This window comes from Apodemus sylvaticus, chromosome 7 (assembly GCF_947179515.1).
Source record: "Apodemus sylvaticus chromosome 7, mApoSyl1.1, whole genome shotgun sequence".
NCBI lineage: Eukaryota > Metazoa > Chordata > Mammalia > Rodentia > Muridae > Apodemus > Apodemus sylvaticus.
Window position 1 is genome coordinate 12,420,435 of NC_067478.1, and position 26,170 is coordinate 12,446,604.

At 42.7% G+C, this 26,170-nt stretch overlaps 1 protein-coding gene across 2 annotated transcripts in view; it reads left to right on the forward strand.

The window, feature by feature from the left end:
• The window catches only part of Stac (SH3 and cysteine rich domain), a 137,437-nt gene that overhangs the window by 91,172 nt on the left and 20,095 nt on the right, over window positions 1-26,170 (forward strand). For both annotated transcript variants that reach the window (XM_052189268.1, XM_052189269.1), the window contains 2 exons: window positions 11,610-11,674; window positions 15,426-15,514. In XM_052189268.1, the coding sequence (XP_052045228.1) occupies window positions 11,610-11,674; window positions 15,426-15,514 (154 nt within the window). The remainder of the gene's footprint in view (window positions 1-11,609; window positions 11,675-15,425; window positions 15,515-26,170) is intronic.

Below are 26,170 nucleotides of genomic sequence, written 5' to 3' on the forward strand. Positions count from 1 at the left end.
CGGAAGGAAGGAAGCAAGAAAGGAAGGTGAGCTGTACCTGAGGAATGACAGGCACCACAGAGAACTGGACAGAGCCATAGAGCCATCCTGGCCCAGGTCTGTCTAGAACCTGGTACCTACTAGCTGGATTTAGCCAGCAGGCCCAGAATTCAACACCTCAAAGATTAAGCCACAAATTCATGTGGCAAGTCGAGCCAGGCACTCATGGTGAGTCTGGTCTCTGTGGTCATCTATCTGTGGGCTCTCTTCTGCAGCAGACCCAAGAACCTCTACCCTGGACATCTGGGCCTCAGCGAGCCTTGCTCTGGGATTCACTTTGAGATTACGTGACCTAGAGGTGCTAAGTAGCTGCTTTCTACCTCATGTCTGGAAAATATTGACATCACTAGAAGTCCCAATAGTCTAGGCGTGGCCACGCCCATGCCCAATAAGCTGATTAGATGGATGCATGGTGTCGAAAAGCAGAGTGAAGCTCGGTGGTGGTGGTGGTGGTGGTGGTGGCGGCGGCGGCGGCGGCGGCGGGGGCGGCGCACGCCTTTAATCCCAGCATTTGGGAGGCAGAGGCAGGCAGATTTCTGAGTTCGAGGCCAGCCTGGTCTATAGAGTGAGTTCCAGGACAGCCAGAGCTACACAGAGCAACCTGTCTCCAAAAACCAGAAAAAAAAAAAAAAGAAAGAAAAGCAGAGTATAAATGTGACAAAAGAAACACAGGAGCCCAGGGTACAGACATGGGGTTTAAAGAGAAGGCAAGGTGGGCTAAAGAGAGTCCTCAGTGGTTAAGAACACTTGCTGCTCTTGAAGAGGACCAGAGTTCAGTTCCCAGCACCCACCAGGCAGCTCACAACTGCCTGTAACTCCAGCTCCAGGACCTCCAATGCCCTCCTCTCTTCTCCAAATGTGCCCGTACACATGTATGTACACATACATACATACATACATACATACATACATACATGCACAGGCATAAATAAAAATAAAATGAATCTCCCAATAAAGGGTAAGAGATGTGCCTTACTAAAGAGTCTTGGTCAAGCTACAGACCAGTCCAGCACTGGTCCACTATTATCTCAGCTTCATCTGCATAGTGAGTGGTCCAACCAGGTGTTAGGTTATTAACCTGATACTTGCAAGGGTACAGCCTCATCTTCATAGATGACTATCCTCATCTGAGAGGTTGTGCTCTTCTTGGAGTGACTTGGGAGGAAGGGTAAGGACTGTTGCTTACCTCTGAGCTTTAAGCCAACCACAGATACAAAATGAAGGCAGGGATGGCAGACTCTCTCCTAGCCTGTGGGTCTAAGTGGGGAGTCAGTGCTTGGTAGCAAAAGCAGTTTTAAGTGCACTTTCAATAACTATTATTCCTAAAGGCCGCCATGGTCTTTGAATAAGATAATGTAATACCACCCCGACACAGCTTCATCTCAAGCATCAGGCTTCCGCATGGTCTCCAGACACCTATAGCCTACAAGGCCCATCCTTTGGCATACAGACCTGATATTGGCTGATATCGTGGTTCCTGGGGCACCTTAAGATGGATTCCGGAGTCGTATGTCTCCAGAGAACTAAGCAGAGACATAGTTATGATTTAACCAGAGACAGTTAGGGAAAGGATGGGGAACTGGCCAGGACAGTGAGCAAGCTTGGAGCTCCTGGTCCCCAGCACACAGAGAACTGAAGCTTTTCTGGCTCCTTTACACAGCGTGGTTATCTCACTCGAGCACTGTTACATGGGTCTACTTACCACTCCATTCTTCAGATGCCTCAGCATCTTAACTCTCCCCCCAAGAGCATGGAGATGTTGTCCAGAGCAGAACAGATGTGAGACAGCTTCCCTGCACCAGTGGCCAGTTCGACTCAGCTTTGACCAGAGCTTTCTCAGCCTTCTGTGTGAACTGTTTACATTTTTAAGTTGGCAGATTTTCTATGGCTTTGGACAAGGCTTTCTGGATGTCATGCTCTGCCCTAGACTCGGGCTTCATAACAGGCACCATGAAATTAACAAACACACAAGTTTTCTTCAGTCTTCTCAGCCACCCACCCACCCACCCACTCGGACTCTTCCCACACCTGTCTCTGCTCAGGAAATAGGAAAACCCCTCATCCAGTTAATTAGGACAAAGTTTTCAGTCTCAGTCTGTCTCCCTTTTCTTCTCCCACCTCCATGCCTGACCCATCAGAAAGTCTCCCTGTAATTCATCAGAACATAGAACAAGCTTCCACGCCACTCTCTGTCTCAGCCATTGGGTCTGATTCCATCAGTGCTTAGCCTGTTAGACTCATCCATTTGATAGTTAAAATTTCCCTTTACCACAAAGAGGTCTTCTCTCACCAAGTGGTATTAAAAGAGTCCCATGTTGCCAAGATCTGGACTTGGGAATTGTCGTTGTGACTTCTAGTAACAAATTCATCATATGTTCCATAAGACAGAGAGAAAGACAGAGACAGAGACTTCTACCGCCAGTCTACCCTCCATGGACCAGCAGGCCCCATATCACTTGGGACCTTGTTAGAAATGCAGAATTTCAGGCCACCTGCATTGCTGAGCCTGAATGTATGTAAGATCTGTGGTATTTGGGAAATAGGATTAGAGTATTTAATTTCTCTCACCTCCTGCATATATATATATACACGCACATCTCCATATAACACATTTCAAAGAGATGAAGAATGAAGAATAAAGATGCTCAAAGCATAAAGTTGACTATTGTCCATCTAGTCCGTGTTAAGGAGAAATTCCACAGCCATATTAAAAGGAATCTATAGAACTGGATGTGGTAGCACACACCTGAAATCCCGACGCTCACGAAGTAAAGACAGGAGGATCATAAGTTCAAGGCCAGCCCAAACTACATAAGGAGCCCATCTCAATTTTTCTCTTTAAAGGAAAGAATAAGGAAAAGAGAAATAATAAAAGAAAATCATAGAGAGGGATTGTACCATCTTACAGCCCCACCAGCAGTGGAGGAGTGTTCCTCTTTCTCCACATCCTCACCAACACCTGCTGTCTCCTGAGTTTTTGACCTTAGCCATTCTGACTGGTGTAAGGTGAAATCTCAGGGTTGTTTTGATTTGCATTTCCCTAATGACTAATGATGTTGAGCATTTCTTAAGGTGCTTCTCGGCCATCTGAATTTCTTCAGGTGAAAATTCTTTGTTTAGATCTGTACCCCATTTTTTAATAGGGTTATTTGGTTCCCTGGGGTCTAACTTCTTGAGTTCTTTGTATATATTGGATATTAGCCCTCTATCAGATGTAGGGTTGGTGAATATCCTTTCCCAATTTGATGGTTGCCGTTTTGTCCTTTTAACAGTGTCCTTTGCCTTACAGAAACTTTGCAATTTTATGAGGTCCCATTTGTCAATTCTTGATCTTAGAGCATAAGCTATTGGTGATCTGTTCAGGAACTTTTCCCCCGTGTCCATGTCCTCTAGGGTCTTCCCCAGTTTCTTTTCTATTAGTTTCAGTGTGTCTGGTTTTACATGGAGGTCCTTGATCCACTTGGAGTGAAATTTAATACATGGAGATAAGAATGGATCAATTCGCATTCTTCTACATGCTGACCTCCAATTGAACCAGCACCATTTGTTGAAAAGGCTAGCTTTTTTCCACTGGATGGTACAACTACTTTGAAAATCAGTCTGGCGGTTCCTCAGAAAACTGGACATGACACTTCCAGAGGACCCTGCTATACCTCTCCTGGGCATATACCCAAAGGACATGACACTTCCAGAGGACCGTGCTATACCTCTCCTGGGCATATACCCAAAGGATTCCCCGGCATTCAATAAAGACACATGCTCCATTGTGTTCATAGCAGCCTTATTTATAATAGCCAGAAGCTGGGAAGAACCCAGATGCCCCTCAAAGGAGGAATGGATACAGAAAATGTGGTATATTTACATAATGGAATACTACTCAGCAATTAGAAACAATGAATTCACAAAATTTTTAGGCAAATGGTTTGATCTGAAAAATATCATCCTAAGTGAGGTAACCCAGTCACAAAAGAATACACATGGAATGCAATCTCTGATAAGTGGATATTAATTAGCCCAGAAGCTCTGAATACCCAAGGCACAAATCGCATAACAAATGACTCCCATGAAGAAGTATGGAGAGGGTCCTGATCCTGGAAAGGATTGATCTAGCATTGGAGGGGAATATAAGGACAGAGAAAAAAAGGAGGGAGGTGATTGGAGAAGGGATGGAGAGAAGAAGGTTTATGGGACATATGGGGAGGGGGGATCCGGGAAAGGGGAAATCATTTGGAATGTAAACAAAGAATAAGAAAATAAAAATATTTATTAAAAAAATAAAGTTTAAGCAAAAAACAGAAAGAAAGAAAGAAAGAAAGAAAGAAAGAAAGAAAGAAAGAAAGAAAGAAAGAAAGAGAGGGATTCCCTTAAGAATTTAGTGAGTTATAAGTTTCTACCAGGCTTTGGTTATTTTTAAGTCCTTTGATGGACAATAGCTTTTTTCACAATGTCTTGGCAGCCCAAGGAGATAAGGGGAAGAAAGTATACTGATGTGATCCAGCTTCCTTAGAGTCCTCTTGACCATAGCAAGTACATGCGGCCTTTCAGAAATTCTGTAGTAGTGCTCACCATCAGTTCTGAGTGACATGTTTTATTGGGTCCATACAGTTCACATATATGTTATATCTTCCAGTCAAATGTCATGCCAAATTTTTTGAGGAATGCCTCTCCAGCCACCTTAGAAGAGAATTCAGTTCATACTAATGTCTCCAATGCTAGGACTGCATTGTTCTTCAAAGCAGCCTTGGGTGGGTCTGAATTCTAGTCTCTGGTTTCAGTTCTCCTGGGTCTATCACAGCGACAGACAGGGACGCCTTGGCCTCTGCCTTAGGCTTCACTGGCAGCAAAGCAAGAAGGAAATGGAGAGGCACTAGCCAGCTGCCTGCTCCTGCTCAAATGCCAGATAACAGTGTTCCCAGGAGCCTTCGACAGCTACGTTTCACTTAGAACTGTCCTTCCAAAATGACTGAGCCAGTCACATCCACTGAGAGACTTCACAAAGCCCAGTGCTACCTCAGTTTGCACTTGGTGAAGAACTTTTGCACAGAAAGAAAAATAAGCCAACTTAGGTTTCAAACATACACTTTTGTCTACAGTATATGTTGTCTCTAGATTGCAAATGCTGAAGTGTCGCCAACTGGGGAGGGAAAAAGAAGAGTTGGACAGGGATGGAGAGAGAAGACAGGGCGGAGCAGGAGAAGGAAGGAGGGGAAAGAGGAGAGCATGAGAGACAGGAAGGAAGAGGGGGAGAGAGAGAGAGAGAGACAGACAGACAGACACACACACACATACAGAGAGATAGATAGATAGATAGATAGATAGATAGATAGATAGATAGATGATAGATAGATAGATGGTAGATAGATAGAGATAGATGATAGATAGAGATAGATAGATAATAGATAGATGATAGATAGATAGATAGATGATAGATGATAGATAGATAGATAGATAGATAGATAGATAGATAGATAGATAGATAGATGATAGATGATAGATGGATGGATAGATAGATAGATGATAGATGATAGATAGATGATAGATAGATAGATAGATAGATGATAGATAGATAGATAGATAGATAGATAGATAGATAGATAGATGATAGATAGATAGATAGATATAGATGATAGATAGATAGAGAGAGAGAGAGATAGATAGATAGATGATAGATAAATAGATAGATGATAGATAGATGATAGATAGATAGATAGATAGATAGATAGATAGATAGATAGATAGATGATAGAAGGATAGATGGATGGATAGATAGATAGATAGATGATAGATAGATAGATGATAGATAGATAGAGAGATAGATAGAGAGATAGATAGATGATAGAGAGAGAGAGATGATAGGTAGAGAGATAGATAGATGATAGATGATAGATAGATAGATAGAGATGATAGATAGATAGATAGATAGATGATAGATAGATAATAGATAGGTAGATAGATATGATAGATAGATAGATAGATAGATAGATAGATAGATAGATAGATAGATGATAGATGGATAGATGGATGGATAGATAGATAGATAGATGATAGAGAGAGAGAGAGAGAGATAGATGATAGATAGATAGATAGATAGATGATAGAGAGAGAAATAGATAGATGGTAGATAGATAGATAGATAGATAGATAGATAGATGATAGAGAAATAGATAGATGGTAGATAGATAGATAGATAGACAGACAGACGGATAGATGATAGATAGACAGACAGACAGACAGATAATAGATAGATAGATAGATAGATAGATAGATAGATAGATAGATAGATAGAGCTTTCCTTCTTGGATTTATACTCTGCATTCGTGTTCTCTGTATGAGCATGAAAAAATAATAATTATTGGTTTACATTGTCAAATGAGATGTAGTCATAATTTGTGCATCAGAGGCATAGGTAACTCCTGTCTACAGAATTTAAATGGAAAATCCAAACACTCCCCACAACAAACTTTCAGCAAACACAATTTAACAATCAAAATTCACCACAAATGAAAATGTGCTAATATCAGGGAGAGGTAGCAGGATCGATTAATTTTAGGATCAGGGACTTAGAGGAATATATATATCAAAACCAAACAGAATTACATAGTCATTTATGTTTAAAATGCTAAATATAAACCAGAAAATATGACAGGAAATTATCAAATACAGAAAATCTGGGGAAAAAAACTTCAGAGAGCTTCTAGAATATTGTAAAGTAGAAATGGGATTGTCACATGGAACCGGGAATTAGACACAGTGGAAGAGAGAAATGACAACTGAAACAGAGCCAAGAAATAGTGAGTAGCCAGGAAAACAAAGACCTGGAATCTGAGAGTGTTACTGGAAAGTGCGAACTTCCCAAACACATCCAGCAGACACTCTTGAAGTGCACACACAGAGATGGGAGTGGGAGAACATTGAAGAACATTCTGACTGAGCACTTACAGAACTGACTGAAGACACCGTTCCTCAGAGCCATGCTGAGGCATCTCTGTAACACAGCTTCAAAGGCAGCCAAATATCGATGCAAACTGAAAGGCAGATTATACACAGAGGAATGGTGATTATATGAAGAACTTCTTACAGATTATAGCTGAAGCTAAAGAACAGGAAAATAGCATCTTCAGTAGGAAGGAAGGAAGGAAGAAAGGAAGGAAGGAAGGAAGGAAGGAAGGAAGGAAGGAAGGAAGGAAGGAAGGAAGGAAGGAAGGAAGGGAGTGAGGGAGGGAAGGAGGGAAGGAAAGACTGACTCTTCATCTGGAATCATAAATAAAACAACCACAGCCATCACTCTGAGACAAAAAGAAATGAAAAGCAAAAAGAGTGACAGGCCCAGTGAGATGGCCCCGTGAACAGAAGCACTTGTCAATGATGCCTGTCAAATTTAGTTCGATCCCGGGACCCTACTGGGGATGAAGAAAACCAGCCCTTAAAAGTTGTCCTCTGACATCCACGTGCATACTGACCTTCCCACACCGCATACACATGCAATGATAACAAATAAAGGAGAGGAAGGAAATTGACAGGTGCATAGCTAAATCAAGCAAACACGGGCTACGTATTTTTAAAAAGCAGTAGTGCTTTTTAAACCTGTTAATAAAATTTCTAAAGCTCTGCTCTATAAATAGATTCCGGGCATTCAGAGATCCTCATGCTGTTTGAAGGAAGTGTAAAAATATTTCAGTTTAGATCTTACTAAAATGTGCTTCACTAAAGATGCAACACAGCCACACAAGAGATGATAAAATAGATCGAATTTTCCAAACTATGAAAGCTAACAGAAATTGAATGTTAAAAGTGGGAAAGAGGAACCAATAAACTGAAGAAAAATTAATCTTTAGAATGATGCCCCAGGCTATCCTCTAGACGCTATACACATGCTCACACACACATATACATGGATATGCGTATACACATCTCAATAAAACGTCAGGAAGCAAAATGATGCTTCATCCCCCACCCCCAAAAAAAGCATGACAGTGCTAATAATAAAGATCAGACCAGACATCGTTAAATTGCAAAGACAGGGCAATAAATCCTGAGTGTGTGTTAGAGAGAATAAAATTTATAAGCTCTAACAAATGTTAAGTTGGAAGAGAGTGGAGAATCAAGACACCATATCCAAAAGGGGTAATGTAACACACCGGAAAGAAAGGACTGCCTTGACCGAATTATCACCGCAAAGCTTGACAACCTTTTTCTGAGCAAGCCGAAACCAAAAGCATCCGAGCACCTGTTGCCCAGCTGTAGCAGGGTGGAGTGGAAAGTGGGAGACTTTCCTTCTAGAAACCAAATCAATATTTAAGTTTCTGTATGCGGCAAAACTACCAAGGCTGGACAACCTCGTAGGTAAATTCTACCAAACGTTTAAGGAATAGAAAATTTCCACATTACATAAACTCTCCCCGGGAAACAAAAGTACAGCAAGGAGGACAGGCAGCCACATTCTCCAATGTGGTTTACGAGGTTATTATAACACTGGTTTCAGAACCAAACAAGGTCAGAGAAGGGGAAATCGCTGGCTGCTCTCTCTTTAATGTGGATGCAGAAGTCCGATGTAAGAGTCTCAAGAGCTGAACCCAGTTGTGTCCCTTTAAAGGGTACTGCATGATGACTCAAATTTGGGCTCACATCTGATAATTCAGTAGTTTAAGCTGGTGTAGTGTCATACATAAGTAGGACAAAGCCATCTGCTCAGGAAACAAAGAAGTGGCATGGGTGTCACGGGTCTACAAAGTGTCAGAGAAAATAGAAGACAAAACAAGGCATCCCTCGGGATATGGCCAGAGGAAGAGTCATTCTGCTTCTCAACCGCTGACAGACAGCAAAGCTCCCACACACGCTAGACATGGGTTTTAAACATTTGTCATGAAATAAATAACCAAATTATTTTCCACAAAAAAACTTTAAAGCAGCCAAAGTAACTGTTGTGCAGTATACAATCATGTAGTATACACGATTGTGCAGTATACACAATTTACAGTATGCACTTGTGCAGTATACAGTTGTAGGGTATACATAGTTGGACAGTATACACATTTGTACAGTATAGAGTTGTGAAGTATACAGTCATGTAGTATACATGGTTGTGCAGTACACACAGTTATACAATATACAGTTGTATAGTATACAGTTGAATGGTATATATGTTTGTGTGGTATATATGGTTGTGCGGTATATATGGTTTATAGTAGGCATAATTGTAGAGTATACAGTTGTGCAATATACAGACAGTCATATAATATATAGATGTATAATGCACATAGTTGTACAGTATACAATTATGTAGTATACAGTTGTGTGGTATACATGGTTATTGGTATATTGAACTGTTTACTATACAGTTATATAGTATATCCAATTGCACAGTATACACAGTTGCAGGGTATATACAGTTAATGGTATACACAGTCACATGACATATACAATCACATGGTATACACAATTGTGTGGTATACACAGTTGCATAGTATACACAGTCACATGGTATATACAGTTGTGTGGTATACACAGTTGTGTGGTATACACAGTTGCATGGTATGCACAGTTGTGTGGCATATAGATAGTTGCCTTACTTTCTCCTTTTTAATAAAAATCGCAGTTTCAATAACAGTTTGGGGTGGAGAGCAACTGTGTTATAGAGGACCAGAGTTCAGTTTCTAGCACCCAGCCCACGTGGAATGGCTCACAACTACTGTAACTCCAGCTCCAGGGCATCTGATACTTTCTTCTGGCTTCCATAAACAACTGTATTCATGTGCACACACATACACATAAACACATACACACTCACATGCCAATTAAATAACGAAAAATAAAATCTTAAAAACAAGGAATGGCTTGGGAAAATAGATTTTAAAATTTCCACTGCCCCTGGTTACATTCTACTTTTGATTGCATATCTAAAAACAAACTTAAAGTCACTTAAAATAATTTTCTCAACAGTCTACAGGGATAATCATATTTTGAACTAGAAGCTCAGATAGATATTCAATAATAGGATAAAATACTCTGACATTTAAAAACTGTGCAATCAATCTAAATTGGATACTGTAGACTTGCCTGATAGGATTCCCTTCTTTAGACCCTCTTCTGCTTGTTACCATTTAAATATTTAATATTCTTTTGGGAAGAATATAGTTTCATACTTACAGAATCAAATGTTTACAGCAGGATTTCAGAAGATGGTATAATACCGGAAAAAGCCGTTGCATGTCTCTGCCCTGTTTCAACGGGTAAACACCAAGTTAAGTGTCCAAATGCTCCAGGCAAACTCTGTGGGAAGGGACCACTGACATCTCAGTGTTGTACTATTGGTAGTTCATAGGCACCTTGGGCATCCCTGTGTGAATGAAACACATCTGATCTGTAAGAAATACAGATAATTGGATATACTATATAACTGTATAGTAAAAAGTTCAATATACCAATAACCATGTATACCACACAACTGTATACTACATAATTGTATACTGTACAACTATGTGCATTATAGTATTTCTTCAGGGACTCTTGCTTTGAATGTTGTTTTGTTTTTAACATGGAAGCTCCTCAGTCTGTTTCAATAACAATAGAGATCCTGCTGAGATGACTCATGGGTGAAGGACACATGTAGTGTATAACATGCACATGCATGCACACACGGTGATTTTTACAAAACTATGAGAATGCATGAACAACAGAGACAATGAACCAAGTTATACAGATTCCTGTAGAATGTACCATCCTGCCCTGACTGCCTCTTGATACTGTAAAGAAAATAAGAAGAAACATGTTATTCTAAACTGCCGAGCCATCTCAGTGGTATTAACTTACAGACCCAAACCTTACTGCATGTGTTTGGACCCATCAGCCTCAATGCAGTGCCCGAAGGAAGATGTATCTAGTGAGAACGGCAGGCTGCCTATGGTCGTGGACCAGATCTGGCAAGTCAAGCTCACCAAGTTTCTATAAGGACGCCTAGGCAAGTGTGTGTCTGGACAGTGAGAGCTGTCCATCTTAAGAGGCCTCCTTATCAAAGGCAATGCCTCAAGGTGATACCTTCAACGCAAATGGAAGAGAATTACACATTCCAAAACTAAGCTCAAAGAAAATCGGGGCAAGAGCCTCGTACGCTGGATGCGTGCAAGCAGGGGGTGTGCTCTAAAGTTTAAAGCGAATGCTTTAATCTTCAAAACAGAATTATGATAGCATCAAAAAGCTAACGTTGTGATAGTAAATCTAAAATTCCGGTGTCTAGGAAAGGCAACAAAGCGATGGTTCTCAAGGTGAGTGCGAACATGCCTCTGCTTCTGGCGGGGCACTGCTAGAAGAGACCTGAGTTTCAAACACACACATGTGGCCAGTGATGGTGGGGATGTATCGCAGAGTGTTCACAGACTGTGGGATGCTGACCAGGGTTGGCAGGATGCTGCATGAGGAGGAGGGGAAACATCTCTGAGAGAGTGAAGGCGGGAAGGTACGGAAGCCAATGATGAGCTCTGACTCAGGGGAGAATCAAAGCATGTCCCCTTCACCCACGCCCCCACACACGCTACCAGCCACACAAAACTCCTCTGCTTTCTTTCCTCCCTCAGTGTTTGCGTATCCAGAAAACGGGACCGATGACTTCGGAGATGAAGTAAAGACCATAAGCCACCAGGTATGTAGACATCCCAGAAGAGGTGAGGGTTCCTGGATCAAGTAGTCAGCCATCAACACGTGGGTCCCAAAAATCCCTCTGGGAGCTGGTAGGACAGTTTCATGTCAAATTATCTTTTAGAATCATTTGAGGAAAAGTGCAACATGTCTGATGATGAGTGCCGGGGAAACATAAAATAAATAACACAGAACAGGAAAAGCACAGTATATCAAAGGTGAAAGGGATGAACATTGCATTAATGACATGTACGCTTTTCTGTTATGTGTTACTGCAAGTTAAGACGTATTCTGAGTTAACCGCCAAATCATATTATGATTACACTCTGGGCTCCACCAGAATGCATTATTGTAGTACATGTGCCCATTCACATATACACATATAATTACCAAGCATTATCATCCAAGGTTCCTGAGCTTTAAATTGTAGTAGAATGAAGGGCCTATGTGTGGGCTCAGTGGAGAAAGGTGCTTGCTGCTAAGTCTGCTGACCTGAGTTCGGATCCTGGAACCCACATGGTCCAAGGAGAGAAACACTTCTCCGAGTTGTCTTCTGACTCCATGTGTAAACTTTGGAATACACATGCTAGACACATAAATAAATACATACATACATACATACATACATACATACATACATACATACATACATAAATACATAATACATGCATACATATATATATACATACATGCATACATACATACATAAATGAAGAGTTTAAGGTTCAAAACGCTACAGTATAATCGTGTGCAAGTCTTATAAATATAAATGCATCTATGGCATACAGTTTTGAGTTAGTGATAACAGCTAATATTTATATGACACTACAAGACTCCTTTATAATCTAATAAATTGAGGGCCACAGTAAAGCCCTCCTAACAGGGCTGTAGTGAACTCTAGTTATATTAATGCAGGTAATAAAGTCCTGGGTAGGTAGCCAGGAAGCTGTCAAATATCACATTTGCAAGATTTTTATTTCAAAGTCAGTAGACAGTGGTACTATGGCATAAACAACCACACCAATGCCAAAAATCTATGCCTTTTCCACCCCAGAAATGAACTGATTGCTATGAAAGTACACAGGGCTCTTTGATAGGCTACAGACCAACTTTCAGCAGATTGATAAAAAGTCAGTTTGAAGGGTCCAGAGAGATGGCACAGTGGTCGAGAGCACTTCTGTTCTGATTAGGACTACTATTACTATCTCTGTCATGAAACTCCAGAGTTTACTCAGCCTGCTTTCTTACAGAACCCAGAACACTTGCCCAGGGGTAGCCTCATCCACAGCCCAAGGGCAGCCTCATCCACAGTGGGTCAGGGCCTCCCATGTCAAACACTAATTAAGAAAATACAACACGTTTGAACATGTTCTCCATCTGAATGGAGCAAAAGCTCCAACCAGGTAAATAACTCAGTGTCCAATTTCTGGGGTTCCATAGCAGTCTTTTGGGCTCCTCCAAGGGAGCTGGGTGATTTCTCCGGCCCTTCCGGCTGCAGCACACACACATCTTGTCTCCTGAGCTCTGTCTGGCTTCACTGCATGCCTGCTCTGTCAATCATCTCATGGTACCGTCATCCCCCAAATGCTGGTGTCTCTTGTGAAACTGGGCTGCCCTCTCACCAATAGCCTCTCCTGGGTTCTCTTCAGAGACTCCACCCCTACCATAGAGCCTAGCTTCTGCTCTCTGTGAGACATTCACGCCTTCAAAACCATACCACCTGGGTGACCCTTCCACTACCAAGTTAAGCTGCCAGCACAAAGAATAGCCTCTGGACCACAGCCTCTGTGTGCTGACTCTGAGGAAACATAGCCCAGAAGATTTTACCCCAGTGATGCTGGTCTCTTCTTAATCACCACTAATTTCTTCTTTCCACTAACTAGCATCAGTTGTCCCAGTAAAACAAAGGTTTTACTTCAGTGCTCCTGGTGTTTGACTAATTCTGCCTGGTTCTTCAGTCCCAGCTAACCAGAATCACAGATTCTATCTCAAAATAGCAAATGGCCCTATAGAGTCATTAAAGGATTCTCTCACACTTCCCCCTGAAGGTACACAAGCCAGGCCTCCATCGTCACATGGGTTCTCCACACTCTTATCTTCCAAGCTCCCACAGAAGCACTCATGGGGCTTTGAACACTCAATGGCTTTTCCAGGCCAAAGTTCGAAAGCCCTTCCACAATCTTCACAAAAACACATGGTTGGTTGTGTCTGTCACAGCAGTACCTCGCTATTCTGGAACCCATTTCTGTCCGAGTTAAGGGTACTACTGCTGTGATGAAACACCATGACCAAAGTAACTTGGGGAGGAAAGGATTTATTTGGTTTACACTTCCTCATCACTGTTCATCGTGGAAAGAAGTTGGGACGGAACTCAAACAGGACAGGAACCCAGAGGCAGAAACAACCACAGAAGCCATGAAGGAGTGCTGCTTAGTGCCTTGCTCTTCATAACGTGCTCAGCCTGCTTTGTTATAGAACCCAGGACCAGCAGGCCACAGTGGCGCCACCCACAATGGATTGGGCCCTCTCCCATCAACCACTAATTGGGAAAATCTCCTGCAGGCTTGCCTACAGCCTGATCTTAAAGAGGCATTTTCTCAATTGAGACTCTTTCTTTTTTCCAATGGCTCTAGTTTGTGTCCGGCTGACATAAAATTGCCAGCACACGGCCCTCTTAAAAGAGCCAGGTTCAGTCGCCCACAGCCACATCAATGGGTTTGCAACCTTCTGTAGCTCCAGCTCCACAAATTTGGGTGCCGTATTCTGACCTCCACAGGAACTACACATATGATGGTACATCTATATATACACACACCTAGGCATACACACACACATACAAGCAGATAAACAAATGATTAAGACTTTTTGTAAAAAGTGTTTTGGGAAGCAAAATCTATTGATATCTGCTCCCATTGTCTCTTATTTGTAGAGGAAGTATTCTCATTTGAGGCAGAGGAGAGGACTGCTCAGTGGTTAAAGCACTCACTACACAATCCTGACGACCAGAGTTCAGATCCACATTGCTCATATTAAAGCCAGAAGGGCGCAGAGGCCCACTTGTCATTCCAGCCTCAGAGGATAGCAGCAGGGGATCTGCAGAACAAGCTGGCTAACAAAAATAGATACATCCCCAAGCCTCGAGGTAGACGAGAGATCCCGCCTCAGGGAAGATGGGGGATGAATGACTGGGCGGAGTCCTAACATAAGCCTGCGCCTCCACATGTTCAGTCACATGCATCCACAAGTGTGTGAGCCCCATCCATGCATAATACACACACGTGCCTGGAAATGGAGAAAACGGAAAGAAAGCATCCCCATTTCTGACATTTTTCATAAAGAACTATGTCAAAGAAAAAAACATCTGAAGAAAATAACTATTTCTGAGATGTCCCAACCATTTCAACTAGATTGTAGTGGAGTCCAACTCCAGAATTAAAAGTAAGCTAAGGATCTGGGAGAGGTGGCACGCGTCTTTAATCCCAACACTGCAGAAGCAGAGGCAAGCAGACCTCTTGTGAATTTGAGGTCAGCCTGGTCTACAGAGCTAGTTCTAGACTGCCAGGGCTACAAAGAGGAAACCCCTTTCTCAAATATAATTTGATGTGATGTAATGTAATTTTCAAAGCAAGCTGAGAAGCCTCAGTAAGAGCAGCTGTGTGACTCCTTGGGGCTGCACACGGGCACAGCGAGGCAGTCAGGGATTCCCATCCATTTTCAGTCTCCCCTCACTCAGTTTTCTCCATCTTCTCTGGCAGGGATCTATTTCCAAAGACCCATTACAGATGAACACCTACGTTGCCTTGTACAGATTTATACCACAGGAGAATGAAGACTTGGAAATGAGGTAAAAATGTGTGTGTGTGTGTGTGTGTGTGTGTGTGTGTGTGTGTGTGTGTGTAATGAATGAAAGACACTTTTAAAGTATTTACTTTTATATGTAAAAAAGAAGGAAGGGGGGCCAGGGAGATGAACCAACAAGTAAAAGCCAGCCTTCTGACCTGAGTTTAAGTTCCAGAACGTGTGATAAAAGGATAGAACTAGCCGGGCGGTGATGGCACACGCCTTTAACCCCAGCACTCAGGAGGCAGAGGCAGGTGGATTTCTGAGTTCGAGGCCAGCCTGGTCTACAGAGTGAGTTCCAGGGCAGCCAGGGCTACACAGAGAAACCCTGTCTTGAAAAACAAATAAAAAAAGGACAGAACTAACTTCTAAAGTTTGTTCTCTGATCTCCATGCACATTGTGGCACACACACACAAGTATATATACACATACATACACATACATACAAATACATACCCATACATACACATACATACACATACATACACTCATATAAACAGACACATGCACACAGACACATACACATAGACACATATATACACACATATACATACACTCATACACATATATACACACATATACATACACTCATACACACATACACATACTGCTCACATACACATTACTGCTACTGCTACTACTATTACTACTACTACTACCACTGCCAGCAACAACAACAATAATAATCTTAAAGGAGTCATTAGAACAATGGCTTACAAATGCCTTTATGCACCCATCAGTCTACAGGACCACCATGTGAGCTGCTTGCCGAGTCCTGTTCCAAGCCACTTGTAGAACAAATCTTTGGGGAAGCCAAACAGAGTGTATGTATCTAGTCTGAAGGTGGTACTGATGCTGGTCTGGGGACCTTTGCAAAGCACGTCTTTAGTTCACGGCCTGTGAGGGTCCGTGGATTCCTGGGAATCCATGAAAGTTAAGCACTAAATGTACTTGACATTCACTGTCTAATAGATAATCAAAAGACTTATTTAATCCTCAAATAAGCATTGATGGAAGAGTCGAACTTCAATTGGTAGGCTCAGTCCCCTGCCTCCTACCTCAGATCGGATTTGCTTGAGTCTGTCTTGAAGGGATGTTTGATCCTCTTAGAGCAGTGTTCAGAGTTTGCATCGCGGCATCTTTATTTTTTATTTTATTTTATCTTATTTTCTAGTTATTTCTCATTTTTATTTTTTATTTTTGGTTCAGATGATGACAACTGGACACTGTTTATAGGAGAGGATTGGAGTCTAAGTGACCATCTGGTGCATAGTGGCAGAGAGAGTTTATTGCAGGAAAAAAAAATCCACCACTTTCAAGGAGGTAGTGATCCAGAGCTGGGGGTTGGTACCATTCCATGGACCCTGTACCTGGTGGATTGTCTCCTTGTACAGGTCCTTGGTGTAGGGCATACTTCTGCCTTCTCAGTTTCTCTGTGTCAGCTCTGTTTGGTGCATGTCACATGTCAACCTTGGCACAAAGGTATTGCAGGCTCATTTCTTTGTGCCATGCTTTGATGCAGTCTCCACCCTGCATTCCTGCCACAATACTTCTTCACTGAGTGAACTTTCCAGGATGAACTCATAGTCTGGGATGTAAGCATTGTCTGATTAGTCCTAGAATGCTGAGACAGGATATGGCATTTTCAGGCGGGCTATGTTTCATCAGAGACCATCCAAAGCTCTAAGTCATTGTCTCTCTGGCCCTGAAACTGCCGTGGGACCTTCAGAGGATGGCCAGCAGTTGACTAGATAAGAATGGAGCTGAGAGCGGCAATAGTGAACCACACTGAGTTCCTCGGATGGCCATGTGGGTGTGTGGGATTTGCAGTGAGGTACTAGAGATGGGTTCAAGTGGTAACATGCCTGTGTTGCAAGCACAAGGACCTGAGTTCAATTCCCAAGAGCCGGCTTGGAGGAAGAAGAAAAGGGGAGGGAGGAGGAGGAAGAAGAGGAGGGGGAGGAAGAGAAAAAGAGGGAGAAGAAGAAGGGAAGGAGGAGACATGGTGGCACAAGCTTATAATCCAGAGCTAGGGAGGCAGAGACAGATGGATCTCTGAGACTCCTTGGCCAGCAGCTCAGTCTACTAATAAAGTTCCAGGCTTGTGAGAGATCAACACTCAAAAATCAAGGTGAATGACTCCTCAGGAACAATGCTTAAAACTGTTCTCTGGTACACACACACACACACACACACACACACATACACACACACATACACACACACACACACACACACACACACACACAACACGAAGAGATACACCAGAAGTAAATTGAAGAGACACAATCTCCCTATTGCGTTAGCCCCACATCTTCATTAGAACAGTATTCTGAATTCTCTAGATTGTTTTTAACAGCAGTTGCAGAGCGAGACTGAATGTTACCAGGGACAGAGACGGGCGTCTGGCTCTGTGCAGGCTGTTGTAACACTGTGTGTTTATTGTTCGTTGGTTGCAGGCCATTAAAAGCCAAGGTGTCTGGTCACGACTCCAACATTTACAATCTGCTTGCAGGCAAGCAGAACTATTCATTCCCAGGAGTGAAATGCCTATATTTTGTAGGCTGGAACATCAAAGTGATAAATCAGACATGCATTTACTTATTTATTTGTTTGTTTATTTATTTATTTATTTATTTATTTTTAACTAAGGCATTGTAGGTTCCCTTTTTAAAAGCCAGCAACTTGATCAGCATGCTCAAAGCAACACAGAGAACACTGTGTATTTTTCCTTGAATGAGTTGGGACTTTGTGAATTATCTTTTCCTCCTCAGACCATAAAGGGGAAAGAATCATTTTGATTAGATCCTATTCTTATCTGCCTGTGTAATTACCCAGGGGAACATGCTGGGTACCTTTCTTGGGAAAGAAAGCCAAGGAGAAGCAGATAAGGAATGTTGGAAATGTAAATTTGGGAACAACAGCCAAAAAAAAAAAGGCTCAGATATCAAAGCCAGCCACCAAAAGTCAGAGCAGAGGAGAAATGGCTTCAGCAGATTCCTTATGGATCTGCCTCATAACAAGGAAAGCTGTATCTACCAGAGGTCAGTGGTGCAAATGTCTTCATAGTCCTCCATATTAGCTCGCCGCCCTGCTGGTACCAGCTATCAGTGGATCAGGGCATCTCCCTGCTGCTGCCCCAAGCCCATTCCCCCTGAAGAATATGAAGTCTGACTCCCCTGGCCTCTGGCCAGCCTGAGGGGCTCTCCTGAACCTCATGTTCAGAACGAATTCAATATTCATTCTCTACTTCCTCATCTAAAACCTAGTAAACTCACCCCCTCGGATCTGCACCAGGGGATCTGTTGGCAGGGGGCTACCTGGTCTAAGTGTTTCCAACTTTGTGCCCACTACTGTCCCCTACAGCTCACTGTGGGTGGAACATGGGCGGGGTCAGGGCCACGGTACAGTTTTCTTAGGTACTCTAAACCAGTGAGCCAGGTGCAAGGGTTCCCTACCTGCTTCTCATCCAACAAGAGAGCACAAAGACAAACTATGGACTTCAGCTCCCTAATATTGAAAATAGGAACAATCAAGTCTGGGCTTCTGGGATGAGGTGGTTACAAAAAAGCACAATATTTAGTACATGATAGACATGTAACTATAATAGTTGTGTCCAATTTATATTTGGAGAGAATTTTTTTAATTAAACAGAAAAGGTGAAATGTTGCAAGACTTCCCATGACCAATAATATTAGGGCAGTAGAAGGCCTGTGATTGAGCAGGAAAGGAAAGGCGGAGCTAGGAGTTGGAGGGTCTCAGAGGTGACAGGAGGAGAGGGAAGGAATCAAAATGGAGTCTGACATGGTGCTATCAAAAGGTTAGAATAGGTGGGTTAAAGCTTTTATCATAACCAATTGGCTCTGAAATTACTGTGTTGGCATCTTGTAATTGTGATTTTAAATATACATAAATCTAATTGGCTAACTAATCAAGCTTTAAGAGTCATGTTTCTACCTGGTATTTGAGGTGAGAGGTGGCAGATCATGGGATGTATGGACAAGTGAGTGAGCTGAACTTGCAGGACCCTGCTGGAGACATGGCCAGGCAGGCAGTACTGCTGGAGAGCTGGGGTCATGTGGAGCAGGACCCCGCCGGGACATGGTATTGCACCATGGTGGGACAGGGGAGTTAGTGGGTCGGTCTTTTTTAATATTTCCTGCAAAAGTTCCAATGTAGTTTGGGTTTTTTATTTTTTTCTTGTTCTATTTTGTTGTTCTGGGACCATGTGCCACTCTGTAGCCCAGGCTGGCCATGTGTCACTCTGTAGCCTAGGCTGGCCTCAAACTTGGGATCTTCCTGCCTTGGCCAGAGGGTGCTGGGATTATAGCCACATGCCACTGTGCCCAAATCCAATGAGCTTCAAAAGTAGGTTCCTTCTTTCCAGAATAGAGGGATAGAGGAAGAGAAGGAGGGAGACAGGGAGGAAGGCAAACAGAGCAGGACAGCACGAATTCACTGAATGTTTAAGAAGGCAAAGCTGGACACCACTTGGCCTTGACTCAAGTCCTAGGCAAGTCACTCATGCAGTGACATGAGCCACCTGTCTAGAGAGCGATACAAGCTGTCTGAGGCTCTAACCATGAACATGTAGAAGGTGCCTCATAGTCAGTCCCCAGGTTGGCTTCAAAGCCACTTCCATTGTCTATGGATCTCAAACATCACTTGTGGAGACTCAAGACTTGAACAGCCTCCTCCTGGAAGGCTTCTGTTTAATTTACAGTGCTTTCCCCTTCAGCAAAAGGAGCACCGTGCCATAGACAGGGGTCCTTAGCTTCCTGTAGTGTGTGTCATCCTGCCACCACCCCCCATTATACACACACACACACACACACACCTCTACCTCTTGAGTTTCTTCATACTCTCAGTAGTATCTCAGTGTTCCTTGGTTGTGATGTTTACTCTTCTTGTGACTCTATCTGGATTATTTATTTCAGAGAACATACCTTGACTTGTATTCGTCGAATTCTGGAATCACTGGGTTATCTCTGCCTCCCCCTGTAAACTCTCTTGGGAAACTCTACCTTCAGCACTCACAGTGGCACTGCCCGCAGCATCTCTGCTGCTATGAGGATGAGAAAAGATTAAAGCCATTGTTTCTTATTCGCTCCCAGGCACCGTTTGTTTTTAGTAGAAATAACCTATGTGGCTTTGCCAGGTTGATCTTTCATGTAAACCATCAAGAGCTATAAATTACTGCATCTGGGAACTTGGACGCACAGGATGGAGAGTAGGCAGAAGAACGAAGGGTTCAAATACATATTCAATGCCTGTGTCATGTCGATTTCAGAGACTGCGTCAACTTCTCACAGCTACGCCATTTTCATTTTTATTAGTTCTCTTCAAACAGATTTATATGATAATGGCCATTTTTCTTCAGGTCGGGAGAAGAGATGACAGGTTTTGGATGAAGAAAGCTTTAGGAACCAAGACAGAGAAAGGGGGACTTGCTTTTTCAATATTATTAAATTCTAAGGAAGATATAAATTAATGGCTCTGTATGACAGAATGCCTAAACAGAGAGAGGGAGTTTCAGAGGAAAAACACATCTCTTCAATACCAAATAAGGATTTAGAATTGTGAATCACCAGGCGCTTGGAAGCTTCAAGTCTCTGACAGTCTGTGGGTGAGTCTGAATGAAAGCAAGCGATCATATGTCTAGTTAGCTAATGGCTGACTGAGGGAAAGCCAGCATGAGTCTGGTTAGCTAGTGTCTGAATGACAGCAAGCAAGCATGAGTCTGGAGAACTAATATTTGCAAGGACCCCAGGAGATGGGCAGCCTAAATTCATCTCTCTTGAATTTGACATCAACTTTAGCCTACATATGACTTTTTCTAGGATATTTTCTCAGGGAGTTGTCCCTTGTTTGAGCTTAAGGGGTCATGGTGCTGGGAGAGAAGAGTGGTATTTACAGTCGTGTGTAAAGTGCGGGATGGGGAGGCCTGGTACTAGAACACACCCAAGAGGGACACTGAAATGGTCTTAGGACTTCAGGGAAGATTCTACAGGAGGCAGCATTGGCAACCAACTTGCAGAAGTCTGCCTATGAGATTTGGGGATAAAGGATAAAGAGGTGAAATCTTAATCCCTAGATTCAGAGAAACTGAATAAGAAGCAGCAAATTGGATGCAAATGCCAACCCTGGAGAAGATCCTGAAAATTCAGGGGAGAGGCACGTGAAGCCAGCTGTGGGTTCTTGCTTGTGATTCTTTGTCTTCTGGGAGACTGGGTAGGAGAACCAGCATTAAAAATATAGGTAGACTGAGATTTCACCTTACACCAGTCAGAATGGCTAGGGTCAAAAACTCAGGAGACAGCAGGTGTTAGCAAGGATGTGGAGAAAGAGGAACACTCTTCCACTGCTGGTGGGGCTGTAAGATGGTACAAACCACTCTGGAAATCAGTCTGGCGGTTCCTCAGAAAACTGGACATGACACTTCGGGAGGACCCTGCTATACCTTTCCTGGGCATATACCCAAAGGATTCCCCGGCATGTAATAAAGACACATGCTCCATTATGTTCATAGCAGCCTTATTTATAATAGCCAGAAGCTGGAAAGAACCCAGATGCCCCTCAAAGGAGGAATGGATATAGAAAATGTGGTATATTTACACAATGGAATACTACTCAGCAATTAGAAACAATGAATTCACAAAATTTTTAGGCAAATGGTTTGATCTGAAAAATATCATCCTAAGTGAGGTAACCCAATCACAAAAGAATACACATGGAATGCAATCTCTGATAAGTGGATATTAATTAGCCCAGAAGCTCTGAATACCCAAGGCACAAATCGCATAACAAATGACTCCCATGAAGAAGTATGGAGAGGGTCCTGATCCTGGAAAGGATTGATCTAGCATTGGAGGGGAATATAAAGACAGAGAAAAGGGAGGGAGGTGATTGGAGAAGGGATGGAGAGAAGAAGGTTTATGGGACATATGGGGAGGGGGGATCCGGGAAAGGGGAAATCAATTGGAATGTAAACAAAGAATATAGAAAATAAAAATATTAAAAAGAAGAAGAAGAAGAAGAAGAATATGGGTAGAAAGTAGAGGCTGGGGCCAGAGCCCACAGAGGCTGACCATGCCAGCCTGGTTCCCACCTGTACTTTGCACCCTATGTTGATGTTGGTCAGAGTCCTCTCTGAAAACCCTGTGGATTTAAAGAGTTAAGTTTTCATTTTTTAAAGTATGAATGTGGATACATGTATGTGAACATCACGTGTGTGAAGGGGTATGAATGTGTATGTATACATATGCACATTTGTACATGTGCATGTGGAAGGCAGAGAATAGCTTTGGGTATCATTTCTGAGGAATTGCCTGCCTTTATGCTTGTTTTTATTTCTTGAAATAAGCTCTCACACTTGCCTGAAACTCAGCACGTAGGCTAGGCTGGCAAGCCTTCAGTATCTGCATGTCTCTGCTGTGGTCTCCAGCACTGGGATTATGGGCATGCACCACCACGCTCAGTTTAACAGCTTTGTTTTTCTTGCTTTTGTTTGTTTTTGTTTTTGTTTAATATGATCTCTAGGAACAAACTAAGTTGCTCACCAACCAAGCTCTCTTCCCAGCCTTAGTTTTATTTTTCATCGACACATCATTGCATGCATTTGTAAGCTACTACACGCTAGTTTAATAACTGTTTATAGTGTATATTGATTGAATTGGGCTAATTGTCACACCTGGCACCTTAAAGATTTGTCATTTCTATGTTGGGAACATTAGGAATGATCTTTAGTGACCTTTTTAAACATAAAAGTGTCATGGTGTTAACTGTCGCTGACCAGTCAGACACCCCACCTTGCTGCAGAACTCTCCTTGCTGTCCCTGCATTCCTATATCCATCATCTACCCATCCCCCATTTGCTTTTGGAAAATGAGCTTAGACAATGCAGTTGTGTATCCAAGTTAATCATGCACAGTGCTCTCCGAGAAGTCTATCGGGACTAGGTTTGACCCCGGAGCCCAGGAAGCCCATGGTCTGAGGACTGAGCTCATGAAGCCTTGCTCCTGGTGCAGAAATTTTAGAGTTGAGGTCAAGCGGTGACTGTCATCTATCCAAAGGATCCTCTGACCCATTAATAAATGGGAGAACTGGTACGATGTCACACCCGCTTCTGAGGGAACCCAGTCCATCACGTGTGTGGAGACAGTGAGGATTACTGAATGGAACCTACAAATCAATGCTCAGACAGCCAGAATTCATGAGGTATTCTTGACTGGATTCTTCTAGACACAAACCTCTTTCATTTCTATGGACAGTGATAATTGTATTATGATAAGTTTTCTGCAGCTTTTATGCAGTGGAAACTAACAAAACCACTGAAAGGAAGACAATAACCTGTTTATTCTGTCCATTTCTAAGTCTTCCATGGTTATCCCTCATCCCTGATGTCCTTTAGTAAAGCTATGAGGTTGCCCAAGACAACATTGTTTTCGAGAAGAAAGCTGGTTGCAATGGTAAAGCCATTGGCTATAAACCATAAAATTCCTATGGAGGATGTTATTAACATTGAGATTTCTGGGTACACCATAGACCTATACCATAAATCAAATCCTGCCTGGAACTCTGTGTAGTTAGATATTCACCTGGATTCTGATTGTGTTCTAGATTTGAAAGCAGTTATGACTGTCTTTAGCCAATAACAGACTCAAAACCAGAATACAGGGCTATGGAGACAGTCCAGGCTGTGACATGCTTGCTTCATAAGCATGCTGACATGATGTCAGTGCCCAAACCCTATGTAAAAACAAAAGCAAGGCATGTAACATGCAATTGTAATCCCAGCACTAAGGAGGTAGAGACAGCTTGACTCAGTGACCTCCATGTCATGCCAGTGGGAGACTCTACTTCAAAACCAAAGATAGACCAACATTCCATTAATCCTCTTACTTACACACACACACACACACATACGGGGGAAGGGGGGGGGACTCCAGTTTCCCAATTGATCTCCTGTGGAGAGAGCTGCATTCACCTTTGACCCACTCTAAAGTTCACCTTGCCCGTTGTATACAAGCCTCTGTAAAATAAGAAAGGAGGAAGGCTTGAGACAAATGAGACAGAGGAAGACTCCCCTGGTGTCTCATTTCCATCCTCTAAGTACATTACTGCTTGGCAAATGCATCAACTTAATTAAAACTAAATGTAATTCTAATGCACCAATTTGATTTAAAAATAATCTTCACAGTCGCCAGGACATCAAAATCCAATTAAGGCTATTTGAGGAAAGTCTCTGGTGCATATTATTTTGTGGTGCTGCACTATGTCAAGAAGCCCAGACCTTCCCGAATGTCACTAATGTGTTTAGCCGCCTCCCTCACACTCAGACGCCTCTCTCAATTAGGTTCTGAAGAGTGTGATCCCGGACAGCTCAGGAACATCTCCCCAGTTCCTTCCAAACGGCCCTTTAACTGAATGTCCCTGCTAGAATATGGACCTGGGAGAATATGCAAACAGCCTTTAAGGCTCTTGGGTTTAAGATGGAAATCAAACTGCAGAGTCAAGGAGTTCCTGATGTGCCAGGGATGTAAACAATTCTGGACCAGATTAATGCAAACTGAGAAATTAGTCTGATGGAAAAAAACCTCAACAGTAAATCTCAGATGAACAGAGTAATTTGGCTAGTTCCCTTTGCTTCTCCCATTGGCTGGCTCTTTCAAGGACATCTGTTTTGGTTGAGTGGTGGTGTTAATATACTCAGTGTAGACTTCTCTTTATCTAATGAATAGGCTAGGGTAAGGAATATTAAAACTGTCCAAAATGCCCGCAGAGTGATATGGGCAACTCTCCTGCATTCTGATAAGCCATGAATAGTGTTAAAGGCAGCTTGATCTCCTGCAGCTAGCCATAGAGCCAAACCCTGATGTAAGTAGACCAGTCTCTCTGTCCCTGCTGACATGTGCGTAGACATAGCCGCCTATGCCCATTTCGTGCAGTGGGCATTGTTCCTCCTACAGAACATCTGCTGCTTTCAGCCCTTCAGCCCTACAGAAATACTACTGTAATGAGCCACATGGAGTCAACTGCTAAGCCTAGCTTTGATATTTCTTTGTGGTCAGAAGAATAAAGGGAAAGGAAACTGGCTCTACACAAAGGCAGAAGGCTTCCTGAGTTCTGAATTCTCCCAAAGACTAGGGTCTGTGGCTACTGAAGGAAGCAAACATCTCATTACCAATGGTCCCTGGCCAAAACTAATGAGGGCGGTGTAGCAGTGTGCAGTGGTTGGTAGGCCTCTGTAATCCCAGGTCCACTGGAGGCAGAGGCAAGAGATTGCAAATTCAAGGCCAGCTCAGGAAACATCGTTACAGGATTGGGATGGGGGGAGACAGAGACAGAGCATACCACACTCACTAGATCTTGTCTCTAAGTGAAAAATGACAGGCTTGGGAACAAATTAGCAATTTCATAGAGCCAAAGACTTCCATGGGTTTTAACTCAATCCACAGAACAACTTTTCAAAGTAACTATATTTCATAATCTATTCATTATTGTGTATAACATATAAACTTAAAGCATATCATCAGGATCAGAGTCGTAAGTGCTGGGATTTTCACCTGGATCTACCTCCACACTTGATCTACTGCTCCACACAGTACCTGTTCCTCACTCATGGAGGAAGCTCACTGTTGGTTCCCCATTTATAGACTT